The following is a 16,099-nucleotide window of genomic DNA, read 5'->3' on the forward strand; positions in this document are numbered from 1 at the left end:
CAGGGCAAGCATGCAGGGGTTTTCTGATTTCTGGCCCGGGGCTCTTTCCAGCAGATGTGCTCCGGGCCAGATCACTGCCCCAGGAATAACTGGAGGGAGGGGGCCTCCTTGCCCAGGCCTCTCCTGCCCTGGCATGATAGCCGACTGATGGCCTTGGAGTGTTTCTGATGGAAAGAGTTAACCGGCTCCATTCCTGGGTCTGGTTGGTGGCTGCCCCTTGGTGGTTTTTATTTTTATTTTTGTTTTTCTGTCTCTAAGAATTTGTCTGTGTCTCAGCCCGAGAGCTGCTGGAAGGCCAGGATTGTGTCTAATTTATCTTACAGATTTCGGCATGGCAAAAAAGCCCCGACTTTGGGGGAAGGATGGTGCTAATAACCTGGGCTGCTTATGTTCCCTGCCCACAGAAATAGACTCTCCCCCTGGGAACTGGAGGGAAAGATTCACACAAATGGAGAAGAGGCTGAGAAAGGTTCACAAGGGAGCATTGTGCACAAGCCTGGCCTACTTCACAAAGCCCCTGGCTCTGCCTCGTACCAGCTAAGTGGCTCTGGGCAGGGCAGTTTACCTAGCCAAGACTCGGTTTCCTTATCTGTGAAATGGGGATCATGCTCCTCAGGATTAGTAGAAGGAGCCCTGGCCTCGGGCTCACATGACCCAAATTCAAATCCTGGACTTTGTCCAGGCTCTTAAATCCTATGGTCTTTCTTCCTGAACTATGGAGAGGGATTTTTTTTTTCCTTTTCTGGATATAATAAAGAGGGTTTTTTTTTAAACCTTTCCTCTGGTAGGTCAGAATCTCCTAGGTTCACCACCCTAGAGCTGGCAGGGGCCTTCGAAGTACTCTAGGTGCAGCCCTCTGTCACCCATGTGAGACATGGCTCCCCACAGGTCCTGGACTCCATTCCTGAGGCATCCTGGGGTCTGGGGAGGACCAGGCTTTCCTAAGGCGCCCTTCCGTCAGGCTGCTCTCAGAACAGACCATCTCTTCTCCTGCCCTTCTAGGGTGTACAAGCAGCCCAGGCTGTTTGTGACCTCCCTAAGCTTGTACATCTCATGTTTAAAAAAAGCTTAAAGATTGTTGAGTCTAAATCCTTGTTTTAGAAAGAGTTGGAAAGGGGGGTCCAGAGATGGAGTCGCTCAAGTCAGGATTTGAACCCAGCTCCTCAGACCCTGAATGCACCTCTCTTTCCATTGTAGGTGCCCCACTGCAGAAGGGAGCTGGTGTTCCTTCCCTCTCCTCTGGTTCACCCCCTGTTTGCTCCCTGCCCCTCACCCCTCCAGATGCTACATTGCCTTGTGCCTCTTCCATAGAAGTGTTGCCATGGAGAACACCTGGCAGGGAAGGGAAGAAAGGAGGGTGGGAGATGAGCCCATCCTGAAAAAGAGGAAGCCATCCTCCCCCCCACCCAGAGCCTTCCCCCCAGGTTATGTCTCCATAGAAACCCCACGGCCCTGCTGGCCTGCCGGTTCCCTGTGTCTCCCTCAGGATTTAGGAGGTCATCTCCAGGCCTCCTGTTCCAATGACACAGCAGTGGGGGCTGTGTCGACCTGGGAGGAGGAGATGCCCAGGCTGATCCTGGAAGGAGAGGAAGGGCCCAGAGAGGAGGGGGAGGAGGGGCGGCCTGTGCATCAGCCAAGGGCTTCCTGGACTCTGACCCTCTGTGCTGGGGCAGATGAACATGCATCAGGAGACTTGGGCCCAGAGAAGAAATGACTCATGGGTAAAAATCACAGGGAGAGAGGATGTGCGGCTCAGTGGAAGGAAGGAAGGTAGGACCTTCCTTTTCCTAGCTCTGAGTCTGCCTCCTAATAGCTATGTGACCTTGGATAAAAAGATCTTTTTCTCCCTTCTTTGGCCTCAGTTTCCCAATATGTCAGATGAGGAATGGCTTGGTCTAGATCAGCCTTCAATGCCCCCCCAGCTCTAACACTGTCTTCTCCCTCCAAGTCCAACACTCTCAACACAGCCCCTGCCCTTCTGCCTCTCAGGGATGCCTTGCTCTCTCTGCCACATTAAATACCTTAAGATGTTACTTCATGGGGAAATCTCTGAGCTAGAGCCCCTCTTTCCTCTCTGGATCCAGGGCCCTGGAGGGGCAGGGGGCTGAGAGATTAAAGTTTCAGGCTTGGTCAAATTCAATTAAGTGGCCAGCTCCAGCAAGCAGGCCCCCAACCAGGGAAAACATAGACAAGGATCTCAGCCTTCACTAAGGCCTGGCCTGTACTTGGTAGGAGAGCTTTAAGAGTAGGCCCCCCAAGGCCACGAGGCATGTCAGTATGCCTCTGAACAGAAAGTATGAGGGACCAAGATCAGAAGACCCCAGGGGGGAGGGGGGACACGTCTCTGCCCTTCAACCCTCTGGGTATCAGTAAAAAAAAATGAGGAAGCTGGATTTGGTGGTTTCTGAGGCCTCTTCCAGGCCTAAATGAACCAACCTATGAAGCACACATGCCCCTGACCATGCTGGGACCATCCCTCACCCTCAAACCACCGAACCCTCCTCCAGCACATTCCTGACAATGGACATGCTGACTCAGAATAAAATCCTAGGCTTAGAAGCAGAAGGGCCTTTAGAGGATATCAAGACAGCCCCCCTCATTGTACAGACGGGCAGACTGAGGCCTAGAGAGTTAGATACCCAGCTCGACCTCCCAGGTTTGCCGGGGCTCACAGGACCATAGGACCACAGCTCTGGAGCTGGAAGGGGCCTTCAAAGCCCTCTAGTCCCTCTACGTCATTTAACAGGTGGGGAAACTGAGGCCTGGGTCTTCCTAATGGCAAGTCCAGAGCTCTGCTCACTGTAGCCTACTGCCACCCTCCCGAGCTCAAGGCCCCACCAAAGATGTTTGTTGCTTTTCCCCACTTGCTGGACGCTTGTGGGTGCATGAGAGGAGAGATGAAAGAAAAAGAATGCCCCTGATAATAATGGTAACAAAGCCTGCACTCATAGGGTGCCTGAAGGTTTGCAAAGCACCTTCCATACCCGGAATCATCACCACAGCCCCGGGAGGCAGACGCCATGATTGTTCCCATTGGGCTCATGAGGGCACTTGGTCCGCTCAGAGAGCAGAAGCTTCAGGAAGCAGTGATCCAGCTGTGGCTTCACAAGGCCTGGAGTAGAGGTGACCAGCACACCTGGTAAGGGGCCTGAAGCTCCTGTACACAGGGCTCAGCCCTGGGGGTGATCCAGGAGCAGAGACTGTACCACCCAGGCCTGCCCTAGCCATCTGCAACCCTCTGCTCCCCTCTAGTGGCCAAGCCCCAGTCCCAGGCTTCCTGGCATCTTTTGAGAGGTGTGAACAAATATTCATTAGGCACCTACTGTGTTCGGGGCTTCAGCTAGGCACTGGGGGCATACAGATGGAAGACCCAGTAGGGCCCTGCCCCCCCAGGAGCTTACAGTTCAAGCCCTCAAATGTTTATTAGATGCCAGGCCCTCGGGGTACAAAGACAAAAAACAAGACTTCCTCTGCCCTCTGAGAGCTTCCAGTGTGACAGAGGGTGTGTGATAAGGTTTACAAATAAGTTTGTGATACAAGGTAGAATGTGGTTAGGGCAAGAAAGCAGCCACTTGGAGCAGTTTAGGGACGGTTTTATGGAGGAGGAAGTGGTACTGAGCTGTAAGAGGAGGAGTGTGATCAGGAAACTGTGTGTGTGTGCCTGTGTGCACGTGCACACGAGCTAGGATGGGGGCAGCAGCGGAGGCTGGAATGAATCCACCAAGGCAGGGTGAAGTCAGGCAGAAGCTTGGGAGGCCAGTTTGGCCAGACTAGAATAGAGCACAAAGACAAGTTGGGGGAGGCTGGGGAGCCTGTAAAGGGGTTTGGGAGGGACGTGGTCAGACCTGTGGCTTTACTTGGCAGCCACATGGAGGGAGATGATCAGAGCTGGAGACAGAAACCCATGAGGTGAGCACTGAAATGGCGAAGGTCTGGTGGAGGATCTGGAGGGCCAAGTCAGAGTGCCACTGGGAGAGGCCAGGTTGTGCTACTCACATGATCTCTAGTGAGCCGTTCATAATAACAAAAACCATGTGGCTGGGTATTTATTTTAGGGGACCAGGACTTTCCAACATCCATCCTATGAGAAGGGGAGTCCAAATGACACTGTCTCAGAGTCTCAGAGAAGCCAAGTGGTTTACCCATGGTCACGTAGGCAGTAAATCACAGAGCCACACAGTATATGAACCAGGACACAGTGAATAGCCCTGCTTCAGTCAGGGGGATGGTGGGGATCACATTCCTGGAAAGGAGATGAGCCTAGAAAGGTGGAGCGGTGCTGCCTTGTGAAGGGCCTTGAATGCCGCACTAAGAAGGGTTAAGTGTTTAAATGAAGAGAGCCTATAGGACTGGTCATGTGGGAAGCAGCCACTGTGATGAGTGACTTCTCATGGCCATAGGTAGGCTTTATGTCAGGGGCATTTGAACCCAGGGCTCTTTGTGCAGTTCTCACAGGGAAAGGGAACAAGCAATTATGACTGAAATAGGCAGCCAGGTGGCACAATGGACAGAACCCTGGGCCTGGAATCAGGGACACCTGAATTCAAATCCAGCCTCAGACACTCACTAGCTAGCTGTGTGACAAGTCACTTCACCCTGCTTGCCTCAGTTTCCTCATCTGTAAAATGAGCTGGAGAAAGAAATGGCAAACTGCTGCAGTATCTCTGCCAAGAAAAGCCCAAATGGGGTCACAAAGAGTCAAACATGACTGAACAACACCAAAGGCTTGAAATACTTGCCAAAGCCCACCTATGGCCTTCCCGGCCTTACAGCTAGAGGAGGGAGGTGGAAGGGGGTGTGCGTCAGGCGGGATGGGAAGCCCTGGCTCACGCTCTCTCTGGGCCCCCCTCCCAAGCTAGGGAGCCGACTCGCTCATGCCTGTTGCCAAAATGCAGCTGCCTCCGGGGAGGGTTTTGGCAGCTGCTTAATAGGCCTAGCAAGTAAAACAGGCCGCTGAGGAGAGGAGGCAATGGAGGCTCGGTCCAACTGCAACAGCCTGGGGACTGGAGAGAGGCAGGATTCAATTACCCAAGCTGGAGGCCCGCCAGGTGCTGGTGAGAAGTACCCCCAGCCCAGGGACGGAGCCAGGCCAGGCTGCTCAGTGGGAGCCCTGAAACTCTGTGAAACGGCAAGGAGAGAAGCCAGGCCAGGCCAGGCTTGACTCCTGGGGACTGTGCCTGAGACTTCCTGAATGATCTCGAAGGGAGGAAGACAGGACCAGGAGAGGGAACATCTGGATTTTGTTGTCAGATGGCAGAGTCCTGAAAGAATGAGTTCGCCCAGGCCTAATGGGCCAGAAACAATGGTGGAGGATGAATTACAGTGGACCTGCTCCAAGGGATATGGTTTATGGGAGGGGGCACTGGATTGCTGGGATCAGTGCTGGGAGGATGTTTATTTTAACATCTTTCTTGCTAATGGCCGGGAAGAGAGAGACAGACATCCCTTTAATTGAGTTCACAGCTGCTGGAAGGTGGTACAAACAGCTCATTGCTGGGGAGAGGGGACGGTTTGGGAAAACCTGCTCCTGCTGAAGAGAAACCAAGAGAAGCCAGGGCGAGGAAGTGTCACCTGGGCCCAAGGTTCAGTACATATTCCACCATGCCCACCCCACCCCAGGACCCAGGAGCTGGGACAGTCCCGAGTCTGCTCTGGCTGACTCTCACTGGGTCAGAAGGTGGGGGGATGGCCGGCCAGGCCCAGAGGGCAGGAGGAACCTTGGCAAGCCAGGTGTGGACCCTCGAGCATCATCTAGCCCCAGCCCCACTTAACTAGAAATCCCTTTGAAAGCAACCCTGACAACTGGGCCACCCACGCCCAGCCTGAAGACCTCCAGAGGAGGATAGCGGACCCCACTCTGGGGCAGTTCTGCTTGTCTACAAGCTTTACCTCGTGTGGGCCTGAAATCTGCCTCTGAAGCTCCCCCTACCCTCTGGGTCCAGACAGAACCGTCCATCTCCCAGGATGCTTGTGGGCTTAGATGCAATGATGTGTGTAAAGTATCTGCAAACCTTTAGGTCCTTTAAAAAATGACAGCGATTATTGTTATCGTGTTTGATCTCCTGCATGACAGCCTTCCCTGTGCGGACAGATGGCCTGAAATTGTCTTTCCTACAGATTCGGGCCTTTGTGTGCTGGCAGAGGGGCGGCCCTCGCTCCTGGCCACTCTTCTCCAAACACCCACCAGCCCAGCACGTGGCCACCAAGACCGTACATGCTACATTAGGCGTGGTCAGCACAGGGCACAGCGCACCCAGACGGTTGCCTCCCACAGGGCCGGTCTCAGGTCCCGCCTCTGAATCCAGCTCACCCCTAGTCAAGTACCCCAGGCAGCCGTCTATGACTAGAAACTAAACCACAGCAGCTGGTCTTTGAGACGGCCAAGTGGAGCAATACAGAGAGGTGGCAGCAGGAAGACCCGGGTTTCAATCATGTCCTGATACTTACTAGCTGTGGGACCCTGAACAGATGACTTAAGTTTCCTCATATTGATCAAATGAGATAACATGGAAAGCCCTTTGGCAGAGCACAAGTGATAGCTGGAAGGGAGCGTGTGTTAAGTGATTACTATGTGCCAAGCACTTAAAAAACATCTGATTTTGTCCTCATGACAACCCTGAGAGACACATGCTGTTATTATCATCACCATTTTGAAGTTGGAGAAACTGAGGCAGACAGGTCAAGTGACTTGCCCTGGGTCACCCACCTAGTAAGTGTCTGGGACTGGATTTGAACTCATGTCTCCTTGGTTGTTCTAAGGCCTTTACAAAGAACTCATTTGAGCCTCATAACAACCCTAGCAGGTATGTACTATGATCATCCCCTTTTTACAGTCAGAGGCCTCAGGTCATGCAGCTAGTAAATGTCTGAGCTGCACTTGAACTCAGGTCTTTTTGACTTCAGGCCGGTGCTGATGGGTTCTTTCTCAGAATCATGTTTTTAAACAATTTTAGTTAAAAGGTCATGAAAATAAAGATGTAATTTTCCCCCCATCCACTTTCATGGAATCCCCAGAAATTTGTCACAGGTTAAGAATGCTTGCTTTACGACATCAGTTCCCAAAGTGTGGTCTGGGGGAACTGAGGGGTCCCCTAAGAATGCGGCCTTTTGACTGAATCCAAATTCTATAGAACAAATCCTTTAAGGATTCAAAGGGCTGCACTTAAGGACCTAGAAGGCCACATGTGGCCTTAAGAGTACAGGTTCCCCACCTCTGCCCAAGACCCTTCCAGGACATCCCTGAGGTTAAAACTTTTCATAATAATACTAAGGTGTTTTAATTTCTAACACCATAAATATGGACACAGCCCGCATAAACAAAAGCCTGGGGGAGGGGTGGGGAGGGAGGGACTATCCTCAATAATATTTAAGAGTATAAAGCAGTCCTGAGATAAAAACAAAGTTTGGGAATCGCTGTTCTAGGGTCTTCCTTACAGAAGGGCATAGGTATGGGATATTACATCCTATTAGACAAGGTTTACTGAACTGCTTTTTTTTTTCATCTTCGGTATAAGCATTAGGCAGCTAGATCGAAGAGCAGGGAGAGATATGTCTGCAAAAGAAGGTGATGTAAAAAATCAAAGGTTCTCAACAACATTTTTTAAAGCCTAGGAGAAGGGTACTGAATTAACTCAAGCCTGACCCAGAGGATTCCATATGCCCAGAAGCTTGAGGAAAAGAGAACTCACCACAGGGGTTCTCCTGAATCCATCCAAAAGCATTTATTAAGTGCCTACTCTGTACTTGGTACTGTGCTAAGTGCTAGGGGTACAAAGACGTTTCAAACAGTCCCTACCCTCGGGAAGCTCCCACTCTAATCAATGTCTTTCTTTGTCTCACTCCCCACAGGCAGAACTAGCCTCAGTCCCGCCAAGCAGAACAACTGTGTGATTTCATGAGTCTGGAGCCCGACCGGGTTGGGCAGGACCCACAGGGGGCCCAATATTTCTCAATGATCCCCTCACCCCCCAAAAGCTGCCTTGAAGATGGACCCCTCGGGAGTTGGCCATTCCTTCCGGTCAGCAGCCTTCTGCCCTCTGGGCCTCTGTCCTGCCTTGGCTGGCCTCCCGAATGATGGCCACAGGGCCTGGACAAAGTTTGCTCCCCAGCTGTGCTGGATGAAATCGGCTCCATGTTTACATTTAGTGGGAGTGGGGAGGGATTCCCCTACCTTTGTGCCTCAACCTGATGGGAACCAAGGAACCCCACTAGCCTTGGGGGGTTGTGTTTTTCCCCTTTTCTGCTTATTGCTGGTGATTCTGGGCCCTTGGGGCAAGCCCAGGAATCTGGACAAGACTTAAACCATGAAAGCTAGAAGAACAGAGAACGTATCTATTACCTCGAGGAGAGCAGGCAAGTGGAGGGGGAAATTGGGAGGTCAGAACTTCAAGTACTGGAAGGATTGTCCGGTGTAGGGAAATCAGACTCATTCTGCTCGACCTTAGAAGAGCAATGGGTACATGTTATAAACATACAGATTTAGGCTTGATGTCTGGAAAGACACAGGGGAAGGGGCTGCCTTGGGAGGGAGGGAGTTCCCCTTCACTGGAGGTATAAAAGGGGAGGCTGGCAATGGATGTTGCAGAGGGCAAGGCACACTAGGTGCCTCTGAGGGGAGAAGCAGGTGTGACGGGGAAAGGCATATTCATCAGGGTCACCGATTTCTAGTCCTTGGTTAATGGATAAGGAGAAATGTTGACTTTCTATGCCACCAAGAATATTTCCAAAAAAACAGAGGAAGAAGCAGGTGGGCTCCACCATGCTGGTCTAGCACAGCAGGGAGAAGGGATGTTGGCAGGCTTCCTAGAGAAAGATGAGGGAACCCCTGGGGGCCTCTGCCTGGAAAATGAAGGCCAGGCTGAAGGCTCATGCCCTCCCCAACAAAGCACACCTCTTTCAGGTCATAGGATCCCAGGATTTAGAAGCTAGAACTGACTTTGGGGTCCTCCTCCCTAGCCCAACCTCTACATTTTATAGCCAAGGAAGGAGATTGCCAGTGGCGTTGGAGGCAGGGGGACTGAGGGCCTCAAAGTCCTGCACAGGCACTGAGGGGTTCTTCATGTGGGGTCTCTGAACTTGCTTTTGAAGTATTTTGATCACTAGATTTCAATGTAGCTGGTTTCCTTTGTCATCCTATGGATTTTTTTTAATACATTTAAAAACATGATTTGGAGAAGGAATCTCTGGGCAGACTGGCTACCCAGGCAGGTGCCTGGGGGGTCTAGGACCCAGAGGAAGTGGGGAGAAAAGTACTGGACCTGAGCATCTGAATTCATAAGTCTGAATCCCCCCTTGGCCACCACACCTGTCTGAGCTTTGGTGACTCAATTTGCCTCAGAGTCTTCATCTGTAAAACAAGGACATTGGCCTGGTAGTGTTTGAGGGCCCTCCCAGCCCTCAGTCTGTGATCCTAAGGTGAAAGTGTCAGCCCATTTTACAGATGAGACCAACGTTTGATGAAAGATAGGCTCTAGATTAGGGGCAACCCCTCATTTTCTCTCTCTTCCCTTCCCTGCTAAGAGGAAGACTGGAAACTTCCTGAGGGCAGGAGCCATTTTGGTTTTGTATTTGTGTCCCCAGCTAATGCGGTGCCTTCTTAATACACATTTGTTGAATGGAATTGAGGCCTTAGAGCAGAGAGGCATTGTGGAGAGTGGATCATTCTCGGGGCCCAAGGATATCCAGCATCCCACCAGACCTGGGTTCCAATCCTGTCTCTGAAACTGTATTTAAAAAATGGAACTCAGGCTGAAGTGGTCTTCTCCAGAACAGTCTGGGCCAATGACACGCTACCAGCTGTGTGGGGTGTGTGTGTGTGTGTGTGTGTGCGCGCGCGCGCGCATGCGTGCATGCATGTGTGTGTGTATGTTTGGTGTTAAGATGAAACAGGGGAACCAAGGAAGTAAAAGAGATTTGGCTCCTCAACAGTGTAGGAATCTGTAGTTTAGACTGGCTGTGCTTCCACTCCATCCCTAGAGAGATGTCAGCTATTATCTCCCCTCTAGGTAAAAGCCACGAGCCCTTAGATACTCAGCCTGTGAAACAAGAGTATTGTGCCCCCAGATATGTCCTTGCTCTAGAAAATCAGCCGAGTGGTTCTGGACTGAGTCAGGAGACCAGAGTCCTAGCATGGCTTCAGATGTTAATAACTTTTGATGAGCAAACTTTGCCACCCTCCTAGCCTCAAGGTCTTCAGTTTCTTCATCTGTAAAATGTGGGCGGGGGGGGGGGGGGGGGGGGGGGGGGGGGGGGGGGGGGGGGGGGGGGGGGGGGGGGGGGGGGGGGGGGGGGGGGGGGGGGGGGGGGGGGGGGGGGGGGGAGGGAGGAACAGGTGAATTAGATGATCTTCAGTTCTGATAGTCTCCAGATTTATCAAAATGTCAGACGATGGATGTCAGGAAGTACCTTGTCTCAAACGAAGTAATAGAGGGCTAGGGCCAAAGGCGACAGGTGAGAATGGCATCTTCATGGACGTAGCCTAGTATGGTAGCCTGGTGTGGCTCAGAGTCAAAGGACCTGTATTCGAATCCTGCCTTTTACCATCTGTGTGACCTTGGGCAAGTCACTACTTCTTAGTTTCCTTATGCATAAGATGAGGGCATCTCCTATATGACAATGAGACAGAGAACACCAGGCTTGCCTCAGTTGCCCAGGTACAGCCAGACTTTTAGCCTTGTTTATCTCTGGGAAATACAAGTGGGACAGCCGTGGGGGAGGGTGTCTAGCTGAGGTTGGAAGCCAGATCCTCAGAGGTGAGTGAAGAAGACTGACCTGAACCAGGGGTCACTTGTGCCACCCTGAAGTGGGAGCAGCAGACTGTGCACCTTCAAATAGAGTGAGATGGACGGGGGTGGCAAGAGGAAGGTTTCTAGATAGTCTGGAAGCAATGCTATGGCCCAGAAAGATGGAGATTTGTCCTTGAGGTCCCGGAGGCCTCAGTGTGGGGCCCAGCGCTTTCCCTGGGCTCAAGAGTTGTCCCATTGGGCTAGTGAGTCACTGGGGAGGACCTCACAGGAAGGTCCTGGGGATTAAACATCTAATGTGCACGTCCCATGAGGCCAAGGGGGCGGCTGGTCAGGCAGGCCAGAGGTGTGAAGCCCATCCAAGGGGCTCTTCTGGGGAAGGCCACTGACCATCAGCAGCGGACAGGAGTCATGACCTTGCCATGGCCTGATCCTTTAACCCTGTGGAAGCTGATCCTGCTTGCTTGCCTAACATGTGTGCATGGGTATTTACCTTAAACCTTAAAAAAAAAAGGAAAAGGTAACCATTCCCAAGGGGGAGCGGTGTTGGCCCCACAGCTGGAATTTGTTTCTCAGCACAGTTAGGCACCACCTAGCAGAGTCCTGAAGAGAAGAGGTCCAGGAGAAGGTCTACGGGAGGAAGGGATGGGAATGTGTCTAGTGTGGTACCTCAGGGAGACAGGTACAGTGCAGCAACCTGGGCAAGCTAAGGAAACTGGGGGGAAGAGAATAGAATAATGGGGAAGAGGAAGTCAGGATGGGGCCACATCTGCCCCTCCCATACACACACCCCTAGCTCCGTCCCATGTGGATATGCATTCACACACATGTATCCTGCCATTATATGTATCCATATTTACATGTGTGTGTTGTATATACAAATATGTTCTGTATACATATACATACATCTGTCGCCCCAGACCTGTGATTTTCTGTCAAGGAGAACCTATGGACTGGACACTTGGCCCACACCTGCAGACCAGTCATTCTCTGCCGCATGGAGGATTGTCTGGGCCCCTGACATGTTGAAGGCCTGGGCCCACAGCCATGCACCTCACAGGTCCATCTAAGGACTCAGGTCCAGGCCTTTCTGACTCCAAGGACAGCCTTCCCTTCTTCCCTAGGGCACACTACTTCTTTTTCCTTGCACATACAAATAATTATTGAATTCGATTGAAAACGAGTGCCAAGATGGGGAACTAAAGACGTGAAGTGTTGCACATATGTTGTTAATGTATTGCTTTTGCTGAAGTGTGGGGTTTTGGGTAATTTTTCTTTTTTTAAATCTTTGTTAAAAGGGAAAGCTTGATGAGAGGAAAGGGGGAGGGAAATGAATTTGAAGTAAAAAAAACCCCAAAAGGCGTCAATAAAAATACATTTTGAAAATAATTGTGTTTTTAAAAAATGAATGAAAATTAATCCTAGGATGGGAACGTAACTTGTCCAAGGTCACATCAGTAGTGAATGGCAAACCAGAAGACAGCTTTCTTTCCAGAGCATCCCACTTCTTTCAATTATCCTGCCCGGGACTTCATGGGCGACACCGGACTTGGAAGGACAGTGTTGCAGAAAGAGCCCTGGGGGCCGGAGCTCCAGTTCTGCCTAGAATTCTACCCATGTGACCTTGGTCAGTGGGTCAGTAATTCCACTTCTGGGCCTCAGCATGTCCTCCTGTAAATGGGGCAGTTACACTGGGCCCCCTCCCACTCCAAACAATTATGAATCTTAAATATTCCCTGGGAAAGAGATTATTTTCTTCCCACGTTTCCAGAATCTTGAAGAGAGAATGTTTGCTGTGAGATGTTTGCTTTCCTGTGACTACCTTGGCCACACCCAACTGTCCTCACTGATCTCGAGGTGCAGTGGAAAGGTCACTTGGATGTGGAGGAAGAGGCCTTGTGTTTGAAACCCTCTCTGTGGCTTGTAACTTGCCATGTCAAAACAAGAGACGTGATCACTGAGGTACCTTAATGGGATCTCATCCCAGGAAGTCAGGGAGGGTGGGATTTTGACTTGGCCCTGGGAATGACTCCCCTTGAAGCAGCCTAGAAGGGGCTGATGCCCCATGTCAGCAATGAGCATCCTACTGTGTGTCCTGGCTAGCTCTCCTGCCCCTGGAGTCAGGTCCTCCAGCCTCTGCTTATAAAGTCGTCGTATTCTTATGAGCATGTAAGGACATTCTAGGTGCCAGTGGTTTGCTTGGTTCTCATGGCAGTGCTATGAGAGAGGCAGAGAAGATGGGGATCCCAGCCCTGCTTAAATGACGACGATAAGGCTAGTGCAGGCAAGTCAAAGAAAGTGGATAAGATGAGGCAGCCAACAGCTGGGATGGGAACTGTCCAGGGATTGCTGAGGCTCCTAACCAAAGCAAGCCACTGAGGCTGGAGCTGAGCACATTGGGATGCGGCTCACTGAGTACAGCAAGCATTAAGTGCCTACTGTGTGCCAGGCACTGAGGATACAAAAATGAAATTGTCTTTACCCTCAAGGAGCTTCCTTTCTACTGGATCTACCTCCATGGAAAGAGTCATTGTTTTGGAGCTAGAAAGGACCTTTGAGGCTCTCTGGTCCAATCTCTTCATTTTACAGGTGAGGAAACTGAGGCCCCGGGGGAAATGCCCAAAGTCACACAGACAGCAACAACAGAATCGGAGATCAAAGACTGGGCCATCTTAATTTCCACCACCACCCCCCATCTTAGAGGTAAAGAAATAGAGGCCCAGAGCGATTAAAGAATTTACCCAAGGGCCAGAGGAAGAATTTGAACCCCAGGCCTCTGACTCCCCAGCATCTGAAGAAAGTCACCTCGGATCCTAGAAACCATGAGCTGCCACCCTTGGGGCCTGATTCGCCTTTACCTTCCTAATTAGGCAAAGCACAAAGAGCCCATAAGAAGACCTTGCTCTCATTTGAGGCGCCCCTTTCTCCTTGGTCTTGATCTTCATTCATGTACACACACACACACAGAGGCCCTCTGCCCCACTCCTGGTACAGTCTCCTATTGGCCCACCCCTCATCCCTTCAGGGCCAAGCTCTTGTCTTCACAGCTGACTCTCAGCTGATCTTCCTACTAAGGTGCTGATGGGGAGAGCTGCTAGGAGCTCCTCAGGGTCCCCTCTCCAGTTCCCAGGCCACAAATGCATGATAGTCAGAGCCTTGTGGAAATTACAGATAATTCTTATTTGTTTCTTCTGTTGTTTTGTATGAACTTGTTTAAACTAGATGGCATAACAGAAATGTACCAACCAGCACAGAGAAGGCTGCTGTCACATTTCTCTTGTGTCCATTAAAGTGTGTGTGTGTGTGTGTGTGTGTGTGTGTGTGTGTGTGTAGGAAGGGTGGGGCCAACCTGGAACAGTGAAGACAGCTGGATTCAAATCCTCCCTCTGACACATATTGGCTACGAGACAATCTCTCAGTATCCCAGGCAAGTCTCTAAGACTATAAATCACAGACCAATTGACAATCTGCATTGGTGTAGGGCAGGGCTGGGGAACCTGCGGCCTCAAGGCTACATGTGGCCTTCTAGGTCCTTGGGTGTGGCCTTTTGACTGAGTACAAGTTTTACAGAACAAATCCTCTTATGAAGGAGATTTGTTCCGTGTAGTTTGGATTCAGTGAAAGGGCCTCACTTAAAGTCCTAGAGGGCCATGTGTGGCCTCGAGGCCACAGGTTCCCCACACCAGTATAGCGGTTTTCTTCATCATTTTCTCTATACCAATGTAATCACAGGTCTAAGGGGAAAATATATATGTATGTGTGTGTATGTACTATATTTTTACACATAAATTACAGGTCTCTGAAACAGCAGTGCACCCTGAGGGAGAGCCAAGGGGGTGACATGTGCCACTTCCCGTCAAACTCTGAGAAGAGTCCAGAACCTTGAGCCCAAGAGCACCTAGCACAGTGTTGGGCACAAAGTCAATGCTTAATGAATGGTTTTTCATCCATCCACTAATCATCCACTCATCCGCCCATCATTCATCCACCCATCATTCATCCAATCATCCCTCTAACCATCATCCATCTATTATCTATCCATTCATCTGTCATCCATCATTTATTCATCTATCTATTATCCATCCAACCAATCGTCATCCATTCTTCCAGCCATCAGCCATCTATCATTTATTAATTTAGCCATTATTCATCCACCCACCCATCTATCCATCCATCTCTTCTCAAATCCATAATCCATCCATCCATCCACCATGCATATATCTATCATCTATCATCTATCCATTCATCTATTATCATTTATTCACCTATCCATTATCTACCCAACCATCCCCTGCCATCCATTCATCCCTCACCTATCACCCATCTAGCCAGCCACCACCTATCCCTCACCCACCCATACACCCATCTTGGAATCATGAAAAGAACACATGTCTTGGGGTCTGAAGGTTTACCTCTAGTCCTGGCTGTGACTCTTGCTAGTTGTGTGAATGAGATTAAGTCATTTCACCTCCTTTGCACTTCTTTCCCCTTTCCAAATCTAGAAAATGGCGACAAGAATACTCACACTGGCTAATTCCCAGGGTGGCTGTCAGAAATGCACTTTGCAAACCCTCGCATGTCTTAGAAAGTGGGTTATTATGGAGCACCTGGAAGTGCCCCCAACTTACAAAGGAGATCCACCCGGTGAGAATCCCTCACATTCAGAGGATTCTTTGGGTCCTCGTTAGTTATATGTGTATTATAGTAGTGTCATGTTATACATTCATTATACATATAACATATACATGTACTGAGGCAGATGTATGTGAATATCACACACATTTCCTTCTTTCCTTCCTCCCTCCCTCCCTTCTTTCCTTCCTTCCTTCCTTCCTCCCTCCTTCCCTCCTTCCCTTTCTTCCCTCCTTCCTTCCTGTCCTACTGGACCTGTAATTCTATTGGTAAATGGGACTCCCCAGGAGGCAGTTTCTCCCAACACCAACCAATGCTTGCTCTGCAACCTAGGGTCATAAACCGGAAAGGACTTTAGCGAACACTCAGTCCAACCCTACCATTTTACCGATAACGGAGCTGGTATCAGAGAAGTGATATACTTTGTCCAAAGTCACACAGCCGGCACCAGTCAGACACAGGACTCAAACCCAGGTCTTCCAAGATACTCCCAACTCTGAGGCCAGCTCTCTGCAATGCTGCCTCACACCAAATGTAGGGGTCAAGTCATTCTTTACCCCCATCCAAAGCCTCGTGGGGCTTCCGATGTTGTGCATTCTCCAGCAGCAGGTTTCCTACCTCTCCCCTGGTGGGCCTGCCCCTACATCTGCATCCCCACAGACTTCAGAACTTGCAAGAGCCAGCCCACCACAGAGGGATCAGTGTTGATGTCAAAGGCTTTGTTG

General features: G+C 50.6%; 1 protein-coding gene across 1 annotated transcript in view; it reads left to right on the forward strand.

Annotated features, from left to right (window-relative positions):
* Positions 1–7,898, forward strand: part of FAM83F (family with sequence similarity 83 member F) — a 34,697-nt gene extending 26,799 nt beyond the window's left edge. Inside the window, exon 5 of the mRNA XM_036758683.1 lies at positions 7,849–7,898. Within this exon, the coding sequence (XP_036614578.1) occupies positions 7,849–7,898 (50 nt within the window). The remainder of the gene's footprint in view (positions 1–7,848) is intronic.
* The last annotated feature ends 8,201 nt before the right edge of the window (positions 7,899–16,099 follow it).

The sequence above is a fragment of the Trichosurus vulpecula genome, chromosome 5 (genome assembly GCF_011100635.1).
Source record: "Trichosurus vulpecula isolate mTriVul1 chromosome 5, mTriVul1.pri, whole genome shotgun sequence".
Taxonomy (NCBI): domain Eukaryota; kingdom Metazoa; phylum Chordata; class Mammalia; order Diprotodontia; family Phalangeridae; genus Trichosurus; species Trichosurus vulpecula.